Below are 17,864 nucleotides of genomic sequence, written 5' to 3'. Positions count from 1 at the left end.
GCTCAACTAGTGTAAAGTGGACAGGAAACAAGCATCGAACTACCTCAATATTGTCGATCAGACTTGTTTAACGGTCTGAACTCAGCGCATGTGAACATAACTGAAATGTTTCTGTGTAATAATAATCTTTATTTTTATATAGCACTAACATATTCCGCAGCGATTTGCAGACATTATCATCACTGTCCTCGATGGGGCTCACAATCTATATTCCCTATCAGTATGTCTTTGGAATGTGGGAGAAAACCCACGCAAACACGGAGAGAGCATACATGACTGCGTATCACCAAGATTGTTCCTTCTCTTGACATCATAATCCCACCATACCAATTCTCCATAAAACCAAAACTTATTACTGAACAAATTAACACATGACCATTTTTTCTTTGGATAAATTGGTCACAGCGGCCGTTTATTAACAAAACAAACATAATAACACTATTTATACAATTGTGTAAAAAACATGAGTGGAGGGCTCTTGGAGCTAACAAAACTGGCACACCATGGGCAAAAGCCCCCCCTCCCAAACTTTTTTAACCTAACCTTCTCTACCCTCAGCCGTAACCACCAGCTCGAGGGCACCATGTAACCCGTTTCCGGGCAAACCAACTCCAAAAGCTCCCGAGGTAAACACCCCGTCCAGAGCCCATAAACCGAAGCCAGTTCAACCCATAAAACATCAGCTCCAAGAACCCAACCCCCCCCCCCGCAGCCACTGTGACAATGACCTAACACTAAAGGTACCGTTACACTAAACAACTTACCAACGATCACGACCAGCGATACGACCTGGCCGTGATCGTTGGTAAGTCGTTGTGTGGTGGCTGGGGAGCTGTCACACAGACAGCTCTGTCCAGCGACCAACGAGCAGGGGAACGACTTCGGCATCGTTGAAACTGTCTTCAACGATGCCGAAGTCCCCCTGCAGCACCCGGGTAACCAGGGTAAACATCGGGTTACTAAGTGCAGGGCCGCGCTTAGTAACCCGATATTTATCCTGGTTACCATTGTAAAAGTAAAAAAAAAACAAAAACAGTACATACTCACATTCTGATGTCTGTCACGTCCCCCGCCGTCAGCTTCCCTCAGTGACTGTCTCAGCGCCGGCCGTAAAGCAGAGCACAGCGGTGACGTCACCGCTGTGCTCTGCTTTAAAGCCGGCACTGACAGTCAGTGCAGGGAAGCTGACGGCGGGGGACGTGACAGACATCGGAATGTGAGTATGTACTGTTTAGTTTTTTTTTACTTTTACGATGGTAACCAGGATAAAAATCGGGTTACTAAGCGCGGCCCTGCACTTAGTAACCCGATATTTACCCTGGTTACAAGTGAACACATCAATGGATCGGCGTCACACACGCCGATCCAGCGATGACAGCGGGTGATCAGCGACCAAAAAAAGGTCCTGATCATTCCCCAACGACCAATGATCTCCCAGCAGGGGCCTGATCGTTGGTCGCTGTCACACATAACGAGATCGTTAGCGGGATCGTTGCTACGTCACAAAAAGCGCGACGTTGCAACGATATCGATAACAAAATCATTATGTGTGAAGGTACCTTATCTCCCTAGAAGTAAAATAATCCCGTTAAAACCGAATGCCCCAACCCCCACCAATCAACTAATAGCCACAAAAACAAGGGAGGGTGGGTGGATTCTTCTTTCCCTGCTAATGCCACATGTACTGTCCCTAACCACACATTTTTCTTTATACCCACACCCTCCTCAGCCTAAACACCCGCCCCCTCCTTTGTCCCCTTTCAACCAATCCCACTGCACTGCCTTTAAATGTTCCCACTCCCCTTGGCACCACAGTCATGGGGGGCTTTCATTTAGCTGTGCATATTGCAGCCCCCCCCCCTTGACTGCGTATCGCCAAGATTGGTCCTTCTCTCTCATGACATCATAATCCCACCATATCAAATTCTCCATAAAACCAAAACTTATTACTGAACAAATTAACATATGACCATTTTTTCTTTGGATAAATTGGCCACAGCGGCCGTTTATTAACAAAACAAACATAATAACACTATACAATTGTGTAAAAAACATGAGGGGAGGGTTCTTGGAGCTAACAAAACTGGCACAATATGGGCAAAAGCCCCCCCACAAACTGTTTTAACCTAACCTTCTTTACCCTCAGCCGTAACCACCAGCTCGAGGGCACCATGTAACCCGTTTCCGGGCAAACCAACTCCAAAAGCTCCCGAGGTAAACACCCCGTCCAGAGCCCATAAACCGAAGCCAGTTCAACCCCTTAAAACATCAACTCCAAGAACCCCCCGCTAACTCTTTGCACATGTTGTCCATGGTGGGACTTGAACCCAGAACTCCAGCACTGCAAACCAAGAGTGCTAAACACTGAGCCACAGTGCTCCCCTAGGTGTGATGTGAACAGCACCACACTGTTCCATAGTGCAATATGTTAGCATTTGGGGCCCAACTTTGTCAACACCTTCCCTGCATGACGTAATGTCTCTACAGTAATGAGTGTAATGAAGATGGGCATTTTGAAATTTGCCGGTACTTGTTTTAGCATTTTCACCAATAAAACTGTACTATTCATATTTAGGGTGAAAGTGTAATATTTCCATATTAAGCAATAGATTTTTATAGTAGCTGCTGTCAATAGCGAAGTGTAAATCTCACAAGGAATAACATATTCCTTACATTATACAGAATAATAAAACTAAAATAAAATATTAAAAACATTTTATTAGACAGAAAAAAGTTATTAATTGCAAAATAATTAATTATCTTTTCCCACAAACATTACATTACTATTTTCAGACTTTGGTAGAAAGACATATAAGACACTGAATAGGGTCACTGTCCATATGGAGTCAGGAAGACCCCAGTCCTTTTTCTCCCTCTAGGTTGCTGCTCTGGATCTCCGGGGGGCTCAGTTGTCCATCTCCTGGGCTCTGGGTGATAGGAATAGATCTTTCTTCAGCAGCTGGCAGCGCCAGTCTGGGAGCCAGAAAGTGGAGCTGGCCATCCTTGGACAAGGAGCACACAACGTCCTCGGGGCTGACATCCTGCGGGAGCTCCGCTTCTCTCTTCCACTCTTTGTACTCATGGAAATAGCCGCCATTCTCCGTCTCCTTTTTCTTGTCATACTTTCCGGATACAATGAGTCTCCTGCCTTCTGTTCTCACTGTCAGCTCCTCAGGAGAAAAGCCGCTGACGTCCAGGCTGAGCTCAAAGTTTTCCTTCCCCTCGTTGCCTGTGGTGGAAGTGTTCTTGTCAGTGGCTGCAGAGCTTCTGCTCAGATCGGCTGTCCGTCCCATGCCCTGTGCCAGGAGCTGGTAAACCTGGTGGACACGCTGCATTCTCCTCGTCATGTCATCATCCAGGAGGCCAAACATGAGTTGTGCTGCCGGCCAGTTAGTGAGGGCCGGCTCCCTGCAGACACACAGAGGGCTGTATGAGGACCGCAGAACGCTGAGAGGAAACATCTTTGGCTGATTTTGCTGAAGCTTCTTGTCTCGGGTGAGCTGGACGCAATGTGTCAGCTGCTGCTTTCTTGCTGCTCAGTAATGCTGGTGATTCCAGCTCAGTGTCTTATATATTCACTGCTGAGACTTCTGGTGTCTTCCTGACTCTTCCATGTGCTCTCTGTATAAGGAGTGTAAGGGAGGGCCCTGTGTACAAACACTGAATCATCCATGAGGGGAGGGAAGAGGCGGTGCAGCAGCTTCCAGCATGGACTGGATAAGTGACATGACAGGAGGGCGGAGGGAGAAAAGTGACTGCTGGAGATTGCTGGAAAGTTCTCACTTGTACTGTTATGTCACTTATACTAATATACATCAAATGTATCATTGGAAAATATCCATATACAAATACATCAGCTCTAAGGCTGCCATGTATAAATTACTGGAAATGTAGGAACAGTAACATTTCATATTCTCAAAAGGTGGCTGCTACTATTCCTCTTCTCTATGAGGGTGTAATTAGACAGTGATATAAATTGGACCGAGATCGGTCAATACTGTCACGCTCAGGTGGGGAGAGCCGTGGTCAGTCCGAGCACTGCGGTCCAATTTATATGTCGGCCTGACTGTGACCTAATACCTGTACAATATATTGTAATTTACATAACTTTATCCAAGGTAAAATATATTTTCTCCTTTGCAGTACACTCTGTGTCACAATAAGGTACCTAGGGCCCAACAATAGAATTGATTCTGGGAGTCCACCATACAGCAACACAAAAATGTTGCCTGTTCATTTTTAAACTTTTTGTACATTAATGTGTGTATTTTACCAAACAAGCCAGTGTACAATACAGAGGTAGGACAGGAGTCACAGCTCCAGTATGGGTAAGTGCTGCACTTTACACGGATCCATATTAGTCCCGCTTACTATTTATTATATGTGACTTTCTTTCAGGGAGTTAGCACTTTATTTAGTATTCATATAGCCCACAGAATGACTGCAGAATTGATACTTTTATATCACTCGAGTATCTGAATGCTTGGATATACTTGTTACTCAGCGAGCATTAGGCGGTGTTTGATACTCCCTTGTAAGGGAATCTGTTGTTCAATTGGTATGTTTTTGAAAATAAAAGTTATTGAAACTAAAACTGAAATCCCCACCCCGCATGCTTAACGCCTACTACACAGCCAATGCGCCTTTGGGGATTGCCTATGAGTCACTGTAATGTTGAAGCCATCTTGGTAGTGACATTACTGTGATTGGCTGGACATATTACATCATCAGGGGTATAAAAGGTCAAGGTGCCGCCAAGCTCGGCTCACTGACACCATTGCACAGAGACAGTTCATATTGGAGGTAGAGAGCAGTTATCCAGGCCTATGTATGTACATTTTAACTAATCTCAATCCTCTAGCGTTGATACTGATGCTGTAGCATCATAATAACAGCCCTTCTAATGGTTAATACTGGGCTTTGCTGTTTGTATCAGATATATTGTGCATTTAGCCTAAGGACAGTTGCAGAAGCAGGGAGAATTGAAGAATAAAGGTTCAAGGCAGGACTGAGTGCTTCACAGTCTGTTGCTAATTAAATATATAGGTGCTGTATGTGACCTTTGTGATCTTTTTTGTCATTTCAAAAATTGAGTATATTGTCATCAATAGAGTATTACATGCATTGACCTACATTTCTGTGATATAAAACAATCCTAAAAAGCATAGAACGTTTTTCTGGGTTAAATTACCTACCCATACAGTGTTCTGTGGTGTGGGGTGCATTTCTGGAACATCTAACACTACAAAATAAAGTTTAAAAATGTTTCTGTGTTAAACTACTCACCTATAAAGTGTTTCTTGGTGTGAGGTACATTTCTGTGATATCTAACACTACAAAAAAGCTTTCCAAATTTTTCTGGACTAAATTATTCACCAATACATTAGTCCATGGTCTGGGGTACATTTTTGTGATACATACCGTGTATACTCGAGTATAAGATGAGTTTTTCAGCACTTGTTTTGAGCTGAAAATGCCTCCCTCTGCTTATACTCGAGTGAGGGTCCAAAAGATGGAGGGAGAATGGCAGAGCAGCGGGTCACCGGAGGCAGGAGCTGGCTGCTGCAGCTAACTCCTGTGCCCGTTGCTAAAGAGAAATTAATATTCACTGCACTGGCAGTGAATATTCATTTCTCTGTAATAGCATGCACAGTGTCAGCCGCAACCGCTGGCTTCCTGCAGCTGCCATGCGATCATGTGTGCCACTCTGTGCTGTGGCTGACTCTGTGCGCTACTTAATAACAATCAGTTCTCACTGCCCTCCATGTACATAGTTCCGGTGTGGAGAGCAGTGAGTATTCTGGCAGCTGTCCTCTGCTTGTAAGCAGCGCATGACGTCACTGCCATACGCTGCTTGCAAGCATAAATCAGCTGTTGGCACCGTAAGAAGACACTGCGAGGGAGCACAGGAACATAAGTATAATGGTTTATATTTTTATGTTTTTTGATGGGGCCATGCATACAAGAAAAGGGATGAGGAGTCATGCATACAAGGATAGAGATGAAGAGCCATGCATACAAGGATAGGGATGAGGTGCCATGCAGACCAGGATAGGGATGAGGAGCCATGCATACAAAGATAGGGATGAGGAGCCATGCATACAAGGATAGGGATGAGGAGCCAAGCAGACCAGGATAGGGATGAGGAGCCATGCAGACCAGGATTGGGATGAGGAGCCATACATACTATGATAGGTAGGGATGAAGAGCCATGCATACAAAGGTAGGGATGAAGAGCCATGCATACAAGAATAGGGATGAGGACCCATGTGAACCAGGATAGGGATAAGGAGCCATGCATACAAGGATAGGAATGATATACCATGCATACTTATACTCGAGTCAATAAGTTTTCCCAGTTTTTTTGTGGTAAAATTAGGTGCCTCAGCTTATACTCGGATCGGCTTATACTTGAGTGTATATACGGTAACACTTCAAAAAAGCATTAAAATGCTTTTGTGTTTTCAATTAGTCATCCATACAGTGTAACGTGTTTAGTGGGCAACAATGACAGAACTACACGAGAGTCCATAGGGAGTGACTGGAGAAATATTGAAGTCAGAGGAAGATGGCACAACAGCAGAGTTGGCAGAGCCTGCAGTCTGTGGGGCATAGGCTGGTCGCAAGAGACAAGGAGGCGAGCCTGGACTAAGGCTAAAGAAATGCTACAAGGCTCACTAGCTGCAAGGTACCGACAGTTACCATCCCGGGGGTGGTCGTTACGTCTGACCAGCAGCAAAGAAGGGGGTTCACTGAAGAGTTTGGGACCTGCCATCACATTTAGTTCAAACATCGAATAGAGACGGAAAACTTGCCTCGTAGGCTGCAAGAGCAGACGGCTGGAACAAGGGTCACATTCCTCAAAATGGAGAATCAACGTCACTGATATACAGTGGGTCTGATCTCAGAAGTTAGGGAGCAGGATGAACCCTTCTTGAGGAATTAATGGGCGTGGGAGTGGCTCCTCAAGACGGCTCAAGATGGGGTTTCTACCACCCCTAAGAGATCGTACTGGACTTCGGATTCCCCACCTCCTGTGCAGGAGCAGGCGATGGTGCAGGTGACAAAGGGGGCTGTTGCCCATTTCCATATGTCGGGGGCTCCGGCACTACAAGATGCCAGGTCACTTACAGTCCAGACACCTGGGAATTAGGCTGCAGGAATCAGTTGGGAGATAGTCACCTCAGCCTCCCGAGGAAGGAGAAGAAGAAGAAGCTGACACTTGAAAAGGATTACTGTATTACCTTCGTTGTATTTTTTTCCTGGCTTTCTACTTTCTGCAAAGCCTTTATGAGTGTAAGAGAGCAGCAACTACACTTTAAAAATATTTGAGGGAGGCCTTCCAGTTGTTGCCTATCATGATTTTATGGATGACCGTCCTTATTATTTTTTACTGGTTTGTACTTTTTGTAAAGCCTTTATTGGTGTAGAAGTACCTGAACTAAACGTTCATAATATTTGTTAAATACATTTTTCTGGATTACATTAGTCATCCGTACAGTTGAATTTGGTTATTACATTACGGTGGTATGTACAACTACAAAAAAGTTTAACCAGGGTAAACATTGGGTTACTAAGCGCAGGGCCACGCTTAGTAACCCGATGTTTACCCTGGTTACCAGCGTAAACGTAAAAAAACAAACAAACACTACATACTTACCTTCCGGTGTCTGTCCCTCGGCGCTGTGCTTCTCTGCACTGACTGTGAGCGCTAGCCGGAAAGCACAGCGGTGACGTCACCGCTGTGCTCTGCTTTCCGGCTGGCCGGCGCTCACAGTGCAGAGAAGCACAGCGCCGGAGGACAGACAGCGGAAGGTAAGTATGTAGTGTTTTTTTTTTTTACGTTTACGCTGGTAAACAGGGTAAACATCGGGTTACTAAGCACGGACCTGCGCTTAGTAACCCGATGTTTACTCTGGTTACCAGTGAAGACATCGCTGAGTCGGCGTCACACACAGCGATGTCTGCGGGAAGTCCAGCGACGAAATAAAGTTCTGGACTTTCTGCTCCGACCAGAGATGTCACAGCAGGATCCTGATCACTGCTGCCTGTCAAACTGAACGATATCGCTAGCCAGGACGCTGCAACGTCACGGATCACTAGCGATATCGTTCAGTGTGACGGTACCTTGTGCTGGAGCCTACTTCTCTGAATCCTACATCACTGAGGCTTGGCACCTCGGTGACACATATCTATTGTCCGTGGCTGGGGATCAGGGGAGGACGTCTTGTGGTGAGGATGGGAGGCGCCGCGGCGGACCAGGGACACCCGTCCGGCCTGACCGGCGGCGGGACCGCCCCTGGGTGAGTATGGTGTGGCGTCTTTTTCTCCTCTTTCAGGTGGCATCGGGGGCTTGTCTGCGGCATTGCTGGGTGCTGTGGATGGGCCCCTGGTGCCGGTGGGCTTGCCTCACCCGCGATTTTCGGGGTGACCGGTTCCCTTTGAGGGAGGATATTAGCGAAGGGAATGAGGATGTCGAATCCATATGGGTCGAAATTCATGGAGGGAAAAATGATAACAAAAGTCTCATTGGGGTCTGTTACAAACCCCCAAATATAATAGAAACCATGGAAAGTCTACTTCTAAAGCAGATAGATGAAGCTGCAACCCATAATGAGGTCCTGGTTATGGGGGACTTTAACTACCCGAGTATTAACTGGGAAACAGAAACCTGTGAAACCCATAAAGGCAACAGGTTTCTGCTAATAACCAAGAAAAATTATCTTTCACAATTGGTGCAGAATCCAACCAGAGGAGCAGCACTTTTAGACCTAATACTATCTAATAGACCTGACAGAATAACAAATCTGCAGGTGGTCGGGCATCTAGGAAATAGCGACCACAATATTGTACAGTTTCACCTGTCTTTCACTAGGGGGACTTGCCAGGGAGTCACAAAAACACTGAACTTTAGGAAGGCAAAGTTTGACCAGCTTAGAGATGCCCTTAATCTGGTAGACTGGGACAATATCCTCAGAAACAAGAATACAGATATAAATGGAAAATGTTTAAGAACATCCTAAATAGGCAGTGTAAGCGGTTTATACCTTGTGGGAATAAAAGGACTAGAAATAGGAAAAACCCAATGTGGCTAAACAAAGAAGTAAGACAGGCAATTAACAGTAAAAAGAAAGCATTTGCACTACTAAGGCAGGATGGCACCATTGAAGCTCTAAAAAACTATAGGGAGAAAAATACTTTATCTAAAAAACTAATTAAAGCTGCCAAAAAGGAAACAGAGAAGCACATTGCTAAGGAGAGCAAAACTAATCCCAAACTGTTCTTCAACTATATCAATAGTAAAAGAATAAAAACTGAAAATGTAGGCCTCTTAAAAAATAGTGAGGAAAGAATGGTTGTAGATGACGAGGAAAAAGCTAACATATTAAACACCTTCTTCTCCACGGTATTCACGGTGGAAAATAAAATGCTAGGTGAAATCCCAAGAAACAATGAAAACCCTATATTAAGGGTCACCAATCTAACCCAAGAAGAGGTGCGAAACCGGCTAAATAAGATTAAAATAGATAAATCTCCGGGTCCGGATGGCATACACCCACGAGTACTAAGAGAACTAAGTAATGTAATAGATAAACCATTATTTCTTATTTTTAGGGACTCTATAGTGACGGGGTCTGTTCCGCAGGACTGGCGCATAGCAAATGTGGTGCCAATATTCAAAAAGGGCTCTAAAAGTCAACCTGGAAATTATAGGCCAGTAAGTCTAACCTCTATTTTTGGTAAAATATTTGAAGGGTTTCTGAGGGATGTTATTCTGGATTATCTCAATGAGAATAACTGTTTAACTCCATATCAGCATGGGTTTATGAGAAATCGCTCCTGTCAAACCAATCTAATCAGTTTTTATGAAGAGGTAAGCTATAGGCTGGACCACGGTGAGTCATTGGACGTGGTATATCTCGATTTTTCCAAAGCGTTTGATACCGTGCCGCACAAGACGTTGGTACACAAAATGAGAATGCTTGGTCTGGGGGAAAATGTGTGTAAATGGGTTAGTAACTGGCTTAGTGATAGAAAGCAGAGGGTGGTTATAAATGGTATAGTCTCTAACTGGGTTGCTGTGACCAGTGGGGTACCGCAGGGGTCGGTATTGGGACCTGTTCTCTTCAACATATTCATTAATGATCTGGTAGAAGGTTTACACAGTAAAATATCGATATTTGCAGATGATACAAAACTATGTAAAGCAGTTAATACAAGAGAAGATAGTATTCTGCTACAGATGGATCTGGATAAGTTGGAAACTTGGGCTGAAAGGTGGCAGATGAGGTTTAACAATGATAAATGTAAGGTTATACACATGGGAAGAAGGAATCAATATCACCATTACACACTGAACGGGAAACCACTGGGTAAATCTGACAGGGAGAAGGACTTGGGGATCCTAGTTAATGATAAACTTACCTGGAGCAGCCAGTGCCAGGCAGCAGCTGCCAAGGCAAACAGGATCATGGGGTGCATTAAAAGAGGTCTGGATACACATAATGAGAGCATTATACTGCCTCTGTACAAATCCCTAGTTAGACCGCACATGGAGTACTGTGTCCAGTTTTGGGCACCGGTGCTCAGGAAGGATATAATGGAACTAGAGAGAGTACAAAGGAGGACAACAAAATTAATAAAGGGGATGGGAGAACTACAATACCCAGATAGATTAGCGAAATTAGGATTATTTAGTCTAGAAAAAAAAGACGACTGAGGGGCGATCTAATAACCATGTATAAGTATATAAGGGGACAATACAAATATCTCGCTGAGGATCTGTTTATACCAAGGAAGGAGACAGGCACAAGGGGGCATTCTTTGCGTCTGGAGGAGAGAAGGTTTTTCCACCAACATAGAAGAGGATTCTTTACTGTTAGGGCAGTGAGAATCTGGAATTGCTTGCCTGAGGAGGTGGTGATAGCAAACTCAGTCGAGGGGTTCAAGAGAGGCCTGGATGTCTTCCTGGAGCAGAACAATATTGTATTATACAATTATTAGGTTCTGTAGAAGGACGTAGATCTGGGGATTTATTATGATGGAATATAGGCTGAACTGGATGGACAAATGTCTTTTTTCGGCCTTACTAACTATGTTACTATGTTACCTGTCATCTTACATACCCCCCACTGTCCAAAGTAGGGTAATTTGGCACCTTCTGTCAACATTCAATAGACCTTTGACAGTGCATTCGCATACCCATGCTGTCTTCCGGGCCTACTCTCTACATGGAAACTAAATTCCTGCAAAGCCAAGAACCACCTAATTGCCAAGGGATTGTTCCTGTCCATCTCTTGCATCAAACTCTGAGGGGCATGGTCTGATATCTAAACTTCCGTCCCTAAAAATAGTACATTGGGGCATTCAGTACCCATTTATCACCAAGCACTCTTTTTTGAAAATCAAGTAGTATCTCGCACAAAGGGACAGCTTCGTGCTCAGGTATGTGATGAGGTGCTCCTCAGCGTTAACCTCCTGCAACAAGACTGCCCCTAGCCCAACATCAGATGCATCTGTCTGGATAACAAACTGTTTGACTGGCACCTTGTACACGTCTTATCTGTCTGCATGTGTATACAGGAAGCAATGGCAGTAATAGCAAGGGGCTGCATTATCCTCTATCAAGGACTATAGGCTGTGAATTATGCTGTATGTACTTTATAGGGGCTTCATTACACTGCATGGAGGACTATGGAGTGTGCATTATACTATATAGAGGACTATAGGGGTGCATTAAAAATATGGTTGACTTAGGGGATGCATTGTACTATATTAAGGAATATGGGGGACATTAAACTATGTGGAGGACTATGGGATGCATTATACAAAACAAGCAAAATGCTGCCTATTCATCCAGTGATTGGATTGTTTATTCTGGAACAAAAATCATTGTTGTCAGCTGCATATCACCAAGTGAAAAGTGCAGCTATGCTGTTGATAACATGATAATGTATGGGGACAGATTGATCTACTAGTGATTGTTCTGTCCCCATCATTGTTGCTCAAATAGTGTAAAGTGGACAGGAAACAAGCGTCGAACTACCCCAATATTATCAATTACACTTGTTTAACGGTCTGAACTCAGCTCATGTAAATATAACCAAAATATTTATGTGTAATAGTGCAATATGTTAGCATTTGGGGCCCCACTGTAAACTCTTACCCAGGACCCCACTTTGTCTAATACCTTCCCTGCTTGACCTCATGTCTCTACAGTAATGAGTGTAATGAAGATGGGCATCTTCAAATTTGCCGGAACTTGCTTTAGCATTTTCACCAATAAAACTGTACTTTTCTTATTTAGGGTGAAAGTGTAATGTTTCCATATTAAGCAATAGATTTTTATAGTAGCTGCTGTAAATAGCGAGGTGTAAATCTCACAAGGAATAACATATTCCTTCTATTATACAGAATAATAAAGCTAAAATAAAATATTAAAAAGCATTTTATTAGACAGAAAAAAGTTATTAATTGCAAAATAATTAATTATCTTTTTCCACAAACATTACTATTTTCAGACTTTGGTAGAAAGACATATAAGACACTGAATAGGGTAACTGTCCATATGGAGTCAGGAAGACCCCAGTCCTTTTTCTCCCTCTAGGTTGCTGCTCTGGATCTCCGGGGGGCTCAGTTGTCCATCTCCTGGGCTCTGGGTGATAGGAATAGATCTTTCTTCAGCAGCTGGCAGCGCCAGTCTGGGAGCCAGAAAGTGGAGCTGGCCATCCTTGGACAAGGAGCACACAACGTCCTCGGGGCTGACATCCTGCGGGAGCTCCGCTTCTCTCTTCCACTCTTTGTACTCATGGAAATAGCCGCCATTCTCCGTCTCCTTTTTCTTGTCATACTTTCCGGATACAATGAGTCTCCTGCCTTCTGTTCTCACTGTCAGCTCCTCAGGAGAAAAGCCGCTGACGTCCAGGCTGAGCTCAAAGTTTTCCTTCCCCTCGTTGCCTGTGGTGGAAGTGTTCTTGTCAGTGGCTGCAGAGCTTCTGCTCAGATCGGCTGTCCGTCCCATGCCCTGTGCCAGGAGCTGGTAAACCTGGTGGACACGCTGCATTCTCCTCATCATGTCATCATCCAGGAGGCCAAACATGAGTTGTGCTGCCGGCCAGTTAGTGAGGGCCGGCTCCCTGCAGACACACAGAGGGCTGTATGAGGACCGCAGAACGCTGAGAGGAAACATCTTTGGCTGATTTTGCTGAAGCTTCTTGTCTCGGGTGAGCTGGACGCAATGTGTCAGCTGCTGCTTTCTTGCTGCTCAGTAATGCTGGTGATTCCAGCTCAGAGCCTTATATATTCACTGCTGAGACTTCTGGTGTCTTCCTGACTCTTCCATGTGCTCTCTGTATAAGGAGTGTAAGGGAGGGCCCTGTGTGCAAACACTGAATCATCCATGAGGGGAGGGAAGAGGCGGTGCAGCAGCTTCCAGCATGGACTGGATAAGTGACCTGACAGGAGGGCGGAGGGAGAAAAGTGACTGCTGGAGATTGCTGGAAAGTTCTCGCTTGTGCTGTTATGTCACTTATATTAATATACATCAAATTTATCATTGGAAAATATCCATATACAAATACATCAGCTCTAAGGCTGCCATGTATAAATTACTGGAAATGAAAGAACAGTAACATTTTATATTTTCAAAAGGTGGCTGCTACTACTCCTCTATGAGGGTGTAATTAGACAGTCATATAAATTGGACCGAGATCGGTCAAAATTGTCACGCTCAGGTGGGGAGAGCCGTGGCCAGTTTTATAAAGTCAGTCTGACTGCGTCCTAATACCTGTACAATATATTGTGATTTATATAACTTTATCCAAGGTAAAATATATTTTCTCCTTTGCAGCACAATCTGTCTCACAATAAGGTACCTAGGGCCCAACAATAGAATTGATTCTGGGAGTCCACCATACAGCAACACAAAAATATTGCCTGTTCATTTTTAAATTTTTTGTACATTAATGAATGTGTTTTACTAAACAATCCAGTGTACAAAACAGAGGTAGGACAGGAGTCACAGCTCCAGTACGGCTAAGTACTGCACTTTACACGGATCCATATTAGTCCCGCTTATTATTTATTATATGTGACTTTCAGGGAGTTAGCACTTGCACTTTATTTAATATTCATACAGTCGGCAGAATGATTGCAGTCTTGATGCTTATTCCTAGACAACCCAACCCCTTTAAGATAGTTCTTGGCTGAGAAAAATATGCTATATCTATTCAGTGTTTGAACTGTATTGTGCACTCACTAGATAAAAGTAAGTTTTTATTTTAAGAACAATTAAATTACTAATTCTATTGATAGATGATAATTAGGGATGAGCTAACGTGCTCTGTGATACTTGGAAATCACTCGAGTACCTGAGTGATTGGATATGCTTGTTACTCAGCGAGCATTAGGCGGTGTTCGATTTAAAACTCAAATCCCCACCCCGCATGTTTAACGCCTACTACACAGCCAATACGCTTTTGGGGATTGCCTATGAGTCACTGTAATGTTGAAGCCATCTTGGTAGTGGCATTACTGTGATTGGCTGGATGTATTACATCATCAGGGGTATAAAAGGCCAGGTGCCACCAAGCTCGGCTCACTGACACCATTGCACAGCTCAGGGACAGTTCATATTGGAGGTAGAGAGCAGTTATCCAGGCCTATGTGTGTACTTTTTAACTAATCTCAATCCTCTAGTGTTGATACTGATGCTGAACCATCATACTAACAGACCTTCTAAGGGTTAATATTGGGCTTTGCTCTTTGCATTATATATAGTGCCTTTAGACTAGGGACAGTTGCAGGAGCAGGGAGAGTTGAAGAATAAAGCTCAAAGCAGGACTGAGTGCTTCACAGTCCATTGATAATTAAATATATAGGTGCTGCATGTGACCGTTGTGATCTTTTTTTCACTGGAAAAATTGATTATATTGTCATCAATAGAGTATTACATGCATTGTTCTACATTTCCCACCTATACAGTGTTCTGTGGTGTGCGGTACATTTCTGTAACATCTAACACTCCAAAATAAAGTTTCAAAATGTTTATGGGTTAAACTACTCACCCATAAAGTGTTCCTAAGTGTGATATCTAACACTACAAAAAAGCTTTTCAAAATTTTCTGGACTAAATTATTCACCCACACAGTATTCCGTGGTCTGCGGTACATTTCTGTGATACATACCATATATTCTCGAGTATAAGCCGAGTTTCTCAGCACATTTTTTGAGCTGAAAATGCCTCCCTAGACTTATACTCGAGTGAGGGTCCAGAAGATGGAGGGAGAACGGCGGAGCAGCGGGTCACAGGAGGCAGGAGCCGGCTGCTGTGTCTAACTTCTGTGCCCACTGCTAAAGATAAATGAATATTCACTGTGTTGGCAGTGAATATTCATTTCTCTGTAATAGCGTGCACAGTGTCAGCCGCAGCCGCTGGCTTCCTGCAGCGGCCATGCGATCACTTGTGCTGCCCGGCGGCTGTGGCTGACTCTGTGCATTACTTAATAGCATGATATGATGTCACTGCTATGCACTGCTTACAAGCATAAAGCAGCTGTTGGCAGCAGTACAAGACACTGCGAGGGAGGGCAGGAACATAAGTATAATGGTTTATTTTTTTATTATTATTATTATTATTTATTGTTATAGCACCATTTATTCCATGGCGAATATTTAATGTTTTTTGATGGGGGCCATGCATACAAGGATAGGAATGAGGAGTCATGCATAAAAGGATAGAAATGAAGAGCCATGCATACAAAGATAGAGATGAGGAGCCATGCAGACCAGGTTAGGGATGAGCAGCCATGCATACAAGGATAGGGATGAGGAGCCATGCATACAAAGATAGGGATGAGGAGCCATGCATACAAGGATAGGGATTAGGAGACATGCAGACCAGGATAGGGATGAGGAGCCATGCAGACTAGAATAGGGATGACGAGCCATGCAGATCAGGATTGGGATGAGGATGAAGAGCCATGCATACAAGGATAGGGATGAGGAGCCATGCATACAAAGATAGGGATGAGGAGCCATGCAGACTAGAATAGGGATGATGAGCCATGCAGACCAGGATTGGGATTGGGATGAGGATGAGGAGCCATGCAAACCAGGATAGGGATGAGGAGCCATGCATACAAGGATAGTAATTAAGAACCATACATTCTTATAATCGAGTCAATAAGTTTTCCCAGTTTTCTGTGGTAAAATTATGTGCCTCGGCTTATACTTGGGTCGACTTATAGGGCTCGCTAGATGCAAGGTACCGACAGTTGGCATCCTGGGGGGTTGTCATTATGCATGACCAGCAGCGAAGAAGGGGTCCATTGAAGAATTTGGGACCCGCCATCACATTTAGTTCAACCATCGAATAGTAGAGACGAAACACTTGTCTCAAAGGCTGCAAAAGCTGACAGCTGGAACAAGGGTCACACTCTTCAAAATGGAGAGTCAACATCACTGATATACGGTGGGTCTGATCCCAGAAGGAAGAAAGCAGGATGAACCCTTCTTGAAGAATTAATGGGCGTGAGAGTGGCTCCTCAAGATGGCTCAAGATGGGGCTACTACCACCCCCGAGAGATCGTACTGGCCTTTGGGTTCCCCACCTCCTGTGCAGGAGCAGGCGATGCTGCAGGTGACAAAGGGGACTGTTGCCTGTCACGATAATGTGAATATGCCATGTTTGAGTATCTACCTAACTTTACAAGAAACGCTGCGGGCCATTCCGACCCCCCCTTCTCTCACTCTGCCTGCTGCTTCTGTATGTGTAACCCAAATCCCCTCATTTTCCCTCCCAGCAAAATAATTTTTATAGCTCTATGCTTGGCAAACCATTCTCCCTAGACTCCTCATTCCCCCCTCCCATCAAATACTGGCAAAACTGGTACTTTCTAAGTTAAGATTCTTTGTTCTATTAATGTGAGATATAGTGGCACTGATCCGGGCTAGAAATATAAGAATTATATATTCCGGATGTCCAGCGATAGATCTATCACTCACTGAAAGTGCTAGAAGCTGAATGCAACGAAGGCAAAGTGCGGATTTCTCAGAAAGAGGTTCATGTAATTACTCCATCTTCACACTTACAAGAATGCCCCTGACGTAGGTAACATCATGAGCATGATGTCGTACTTATGGGAGGTTCGCACAGCAAGTTATGCATAAAAATAGTTACCATAGCTCCAAGGACAGGGGAGGTTTCAGCCTCTAAGTGAGGTCATCAAAATGGGAGTGCCTGGGTTTTAGGCAAGGAAATAAGTGAATGAGACAGCAGTTTTGCAGTGTCTTGTGTCCGGGGTCTAGCAGCTGTCTAGATGTGTGGTATGCATCTAGATGTGACACCCCCTCCTTTGCACACGGCCAGTCAACATATGAAATGATCTGAGTGAAATGTAAGTGTTCTTTCAATTTTAATCTCTGTTTATTTGTAATTGTATTGTACATATGAATTGTCTTCTTTATAATACTGAATCTTTTTAATACTTTGTAAACACTGCCTATCTTTTTTTAAGTAAAATATACAATTTACTAGCTTGCCTCTCTCTGCTCTATACGAATTGTTGCCTCCTCTGAGGTGAATTACGCTACCGATTTGAGTTGGCTCCGGACCCATTAATCCTTGGAAAATTGGAGCTGGTAGCAGCATAATTTGTCCTGTGCAATCAGGCATTTTTGCAGCAACTGGCGGCGTTGATAATTATTGTTCCTGCCTGTGTGGGAGTAGTTATATCACCCTCGCTGCAGCGTGCCCAATATTCAGTACATAGCAGGTAGCCTTTCTGGTGACTAATTACCCTATCTGAAGTACCCTGACTGACCTGAGGGTAAGGGGGCACAAGAGAGCTGCAAGTTCTAAACCG

General features: G+C 44.1%; 2 protein-coding genes across 2 annotated transcripts; both read right to left on the bottom strand.

Annotated features, from left to right (window-relative positions):
- Window positions 1-2,698: 2,698 nt before the first annotated feature.
- Window positions 2,699-3,622, bottom strand: LOC138665161 (heat shock protein 30C-like). The gene has a single exon (XM_069752412.1). It carries the CDS (start codon window positions 3,459-3,461, stop codon window positions 2,847-2,849), a length of 615 nt encoding a protein of 204 aa, XP_069608513.1. The 5' UTR covers window positions 3,462-3,622; the 3' UTR covers window positions 2,699-2,846.
- An 8,810-nt stretch (window positions 3,623-12,432) lies between these two features.
- On the bottom strand, window positions 12,433-13,353 carry LOC138667626 (heat shock protein 30C-like). The gene has a single exon (XM_069755754.1). It carries the CDS (start codon window positions 13,187-13,189, stop codon window positions 12,575-12,577), a length of 615 nt encoding a protein of 204 aa, XP_069611855.1. The 5' UTR covers window positions 13,190-13,353; the 3' UTR covers window positions 12,433-12,574.
- Window positions 13,354-17,864: the final 4,511 nt, after the last annotated feature.

The sequence above is a fragment of the Ranitomeya imitator genome, chromosome 2 (genome assembly GCF_032444005.1).
Source record: "Ranitomeya imitator isolate aRanImi1 chromosome 2, aRanImi1.pri, whole genome shotgun sequence".
Taxonomy (NCBI): domain Eukaryota; kingdom Metazoa; phylum Chordata; class Amphibia; order Anura; family Dendrobatidae; genus Ranitomeya; species Ranitomeya imitator.
This window is presented reverse-complemented; position numbering and strand designations above follow the sequence as displayed.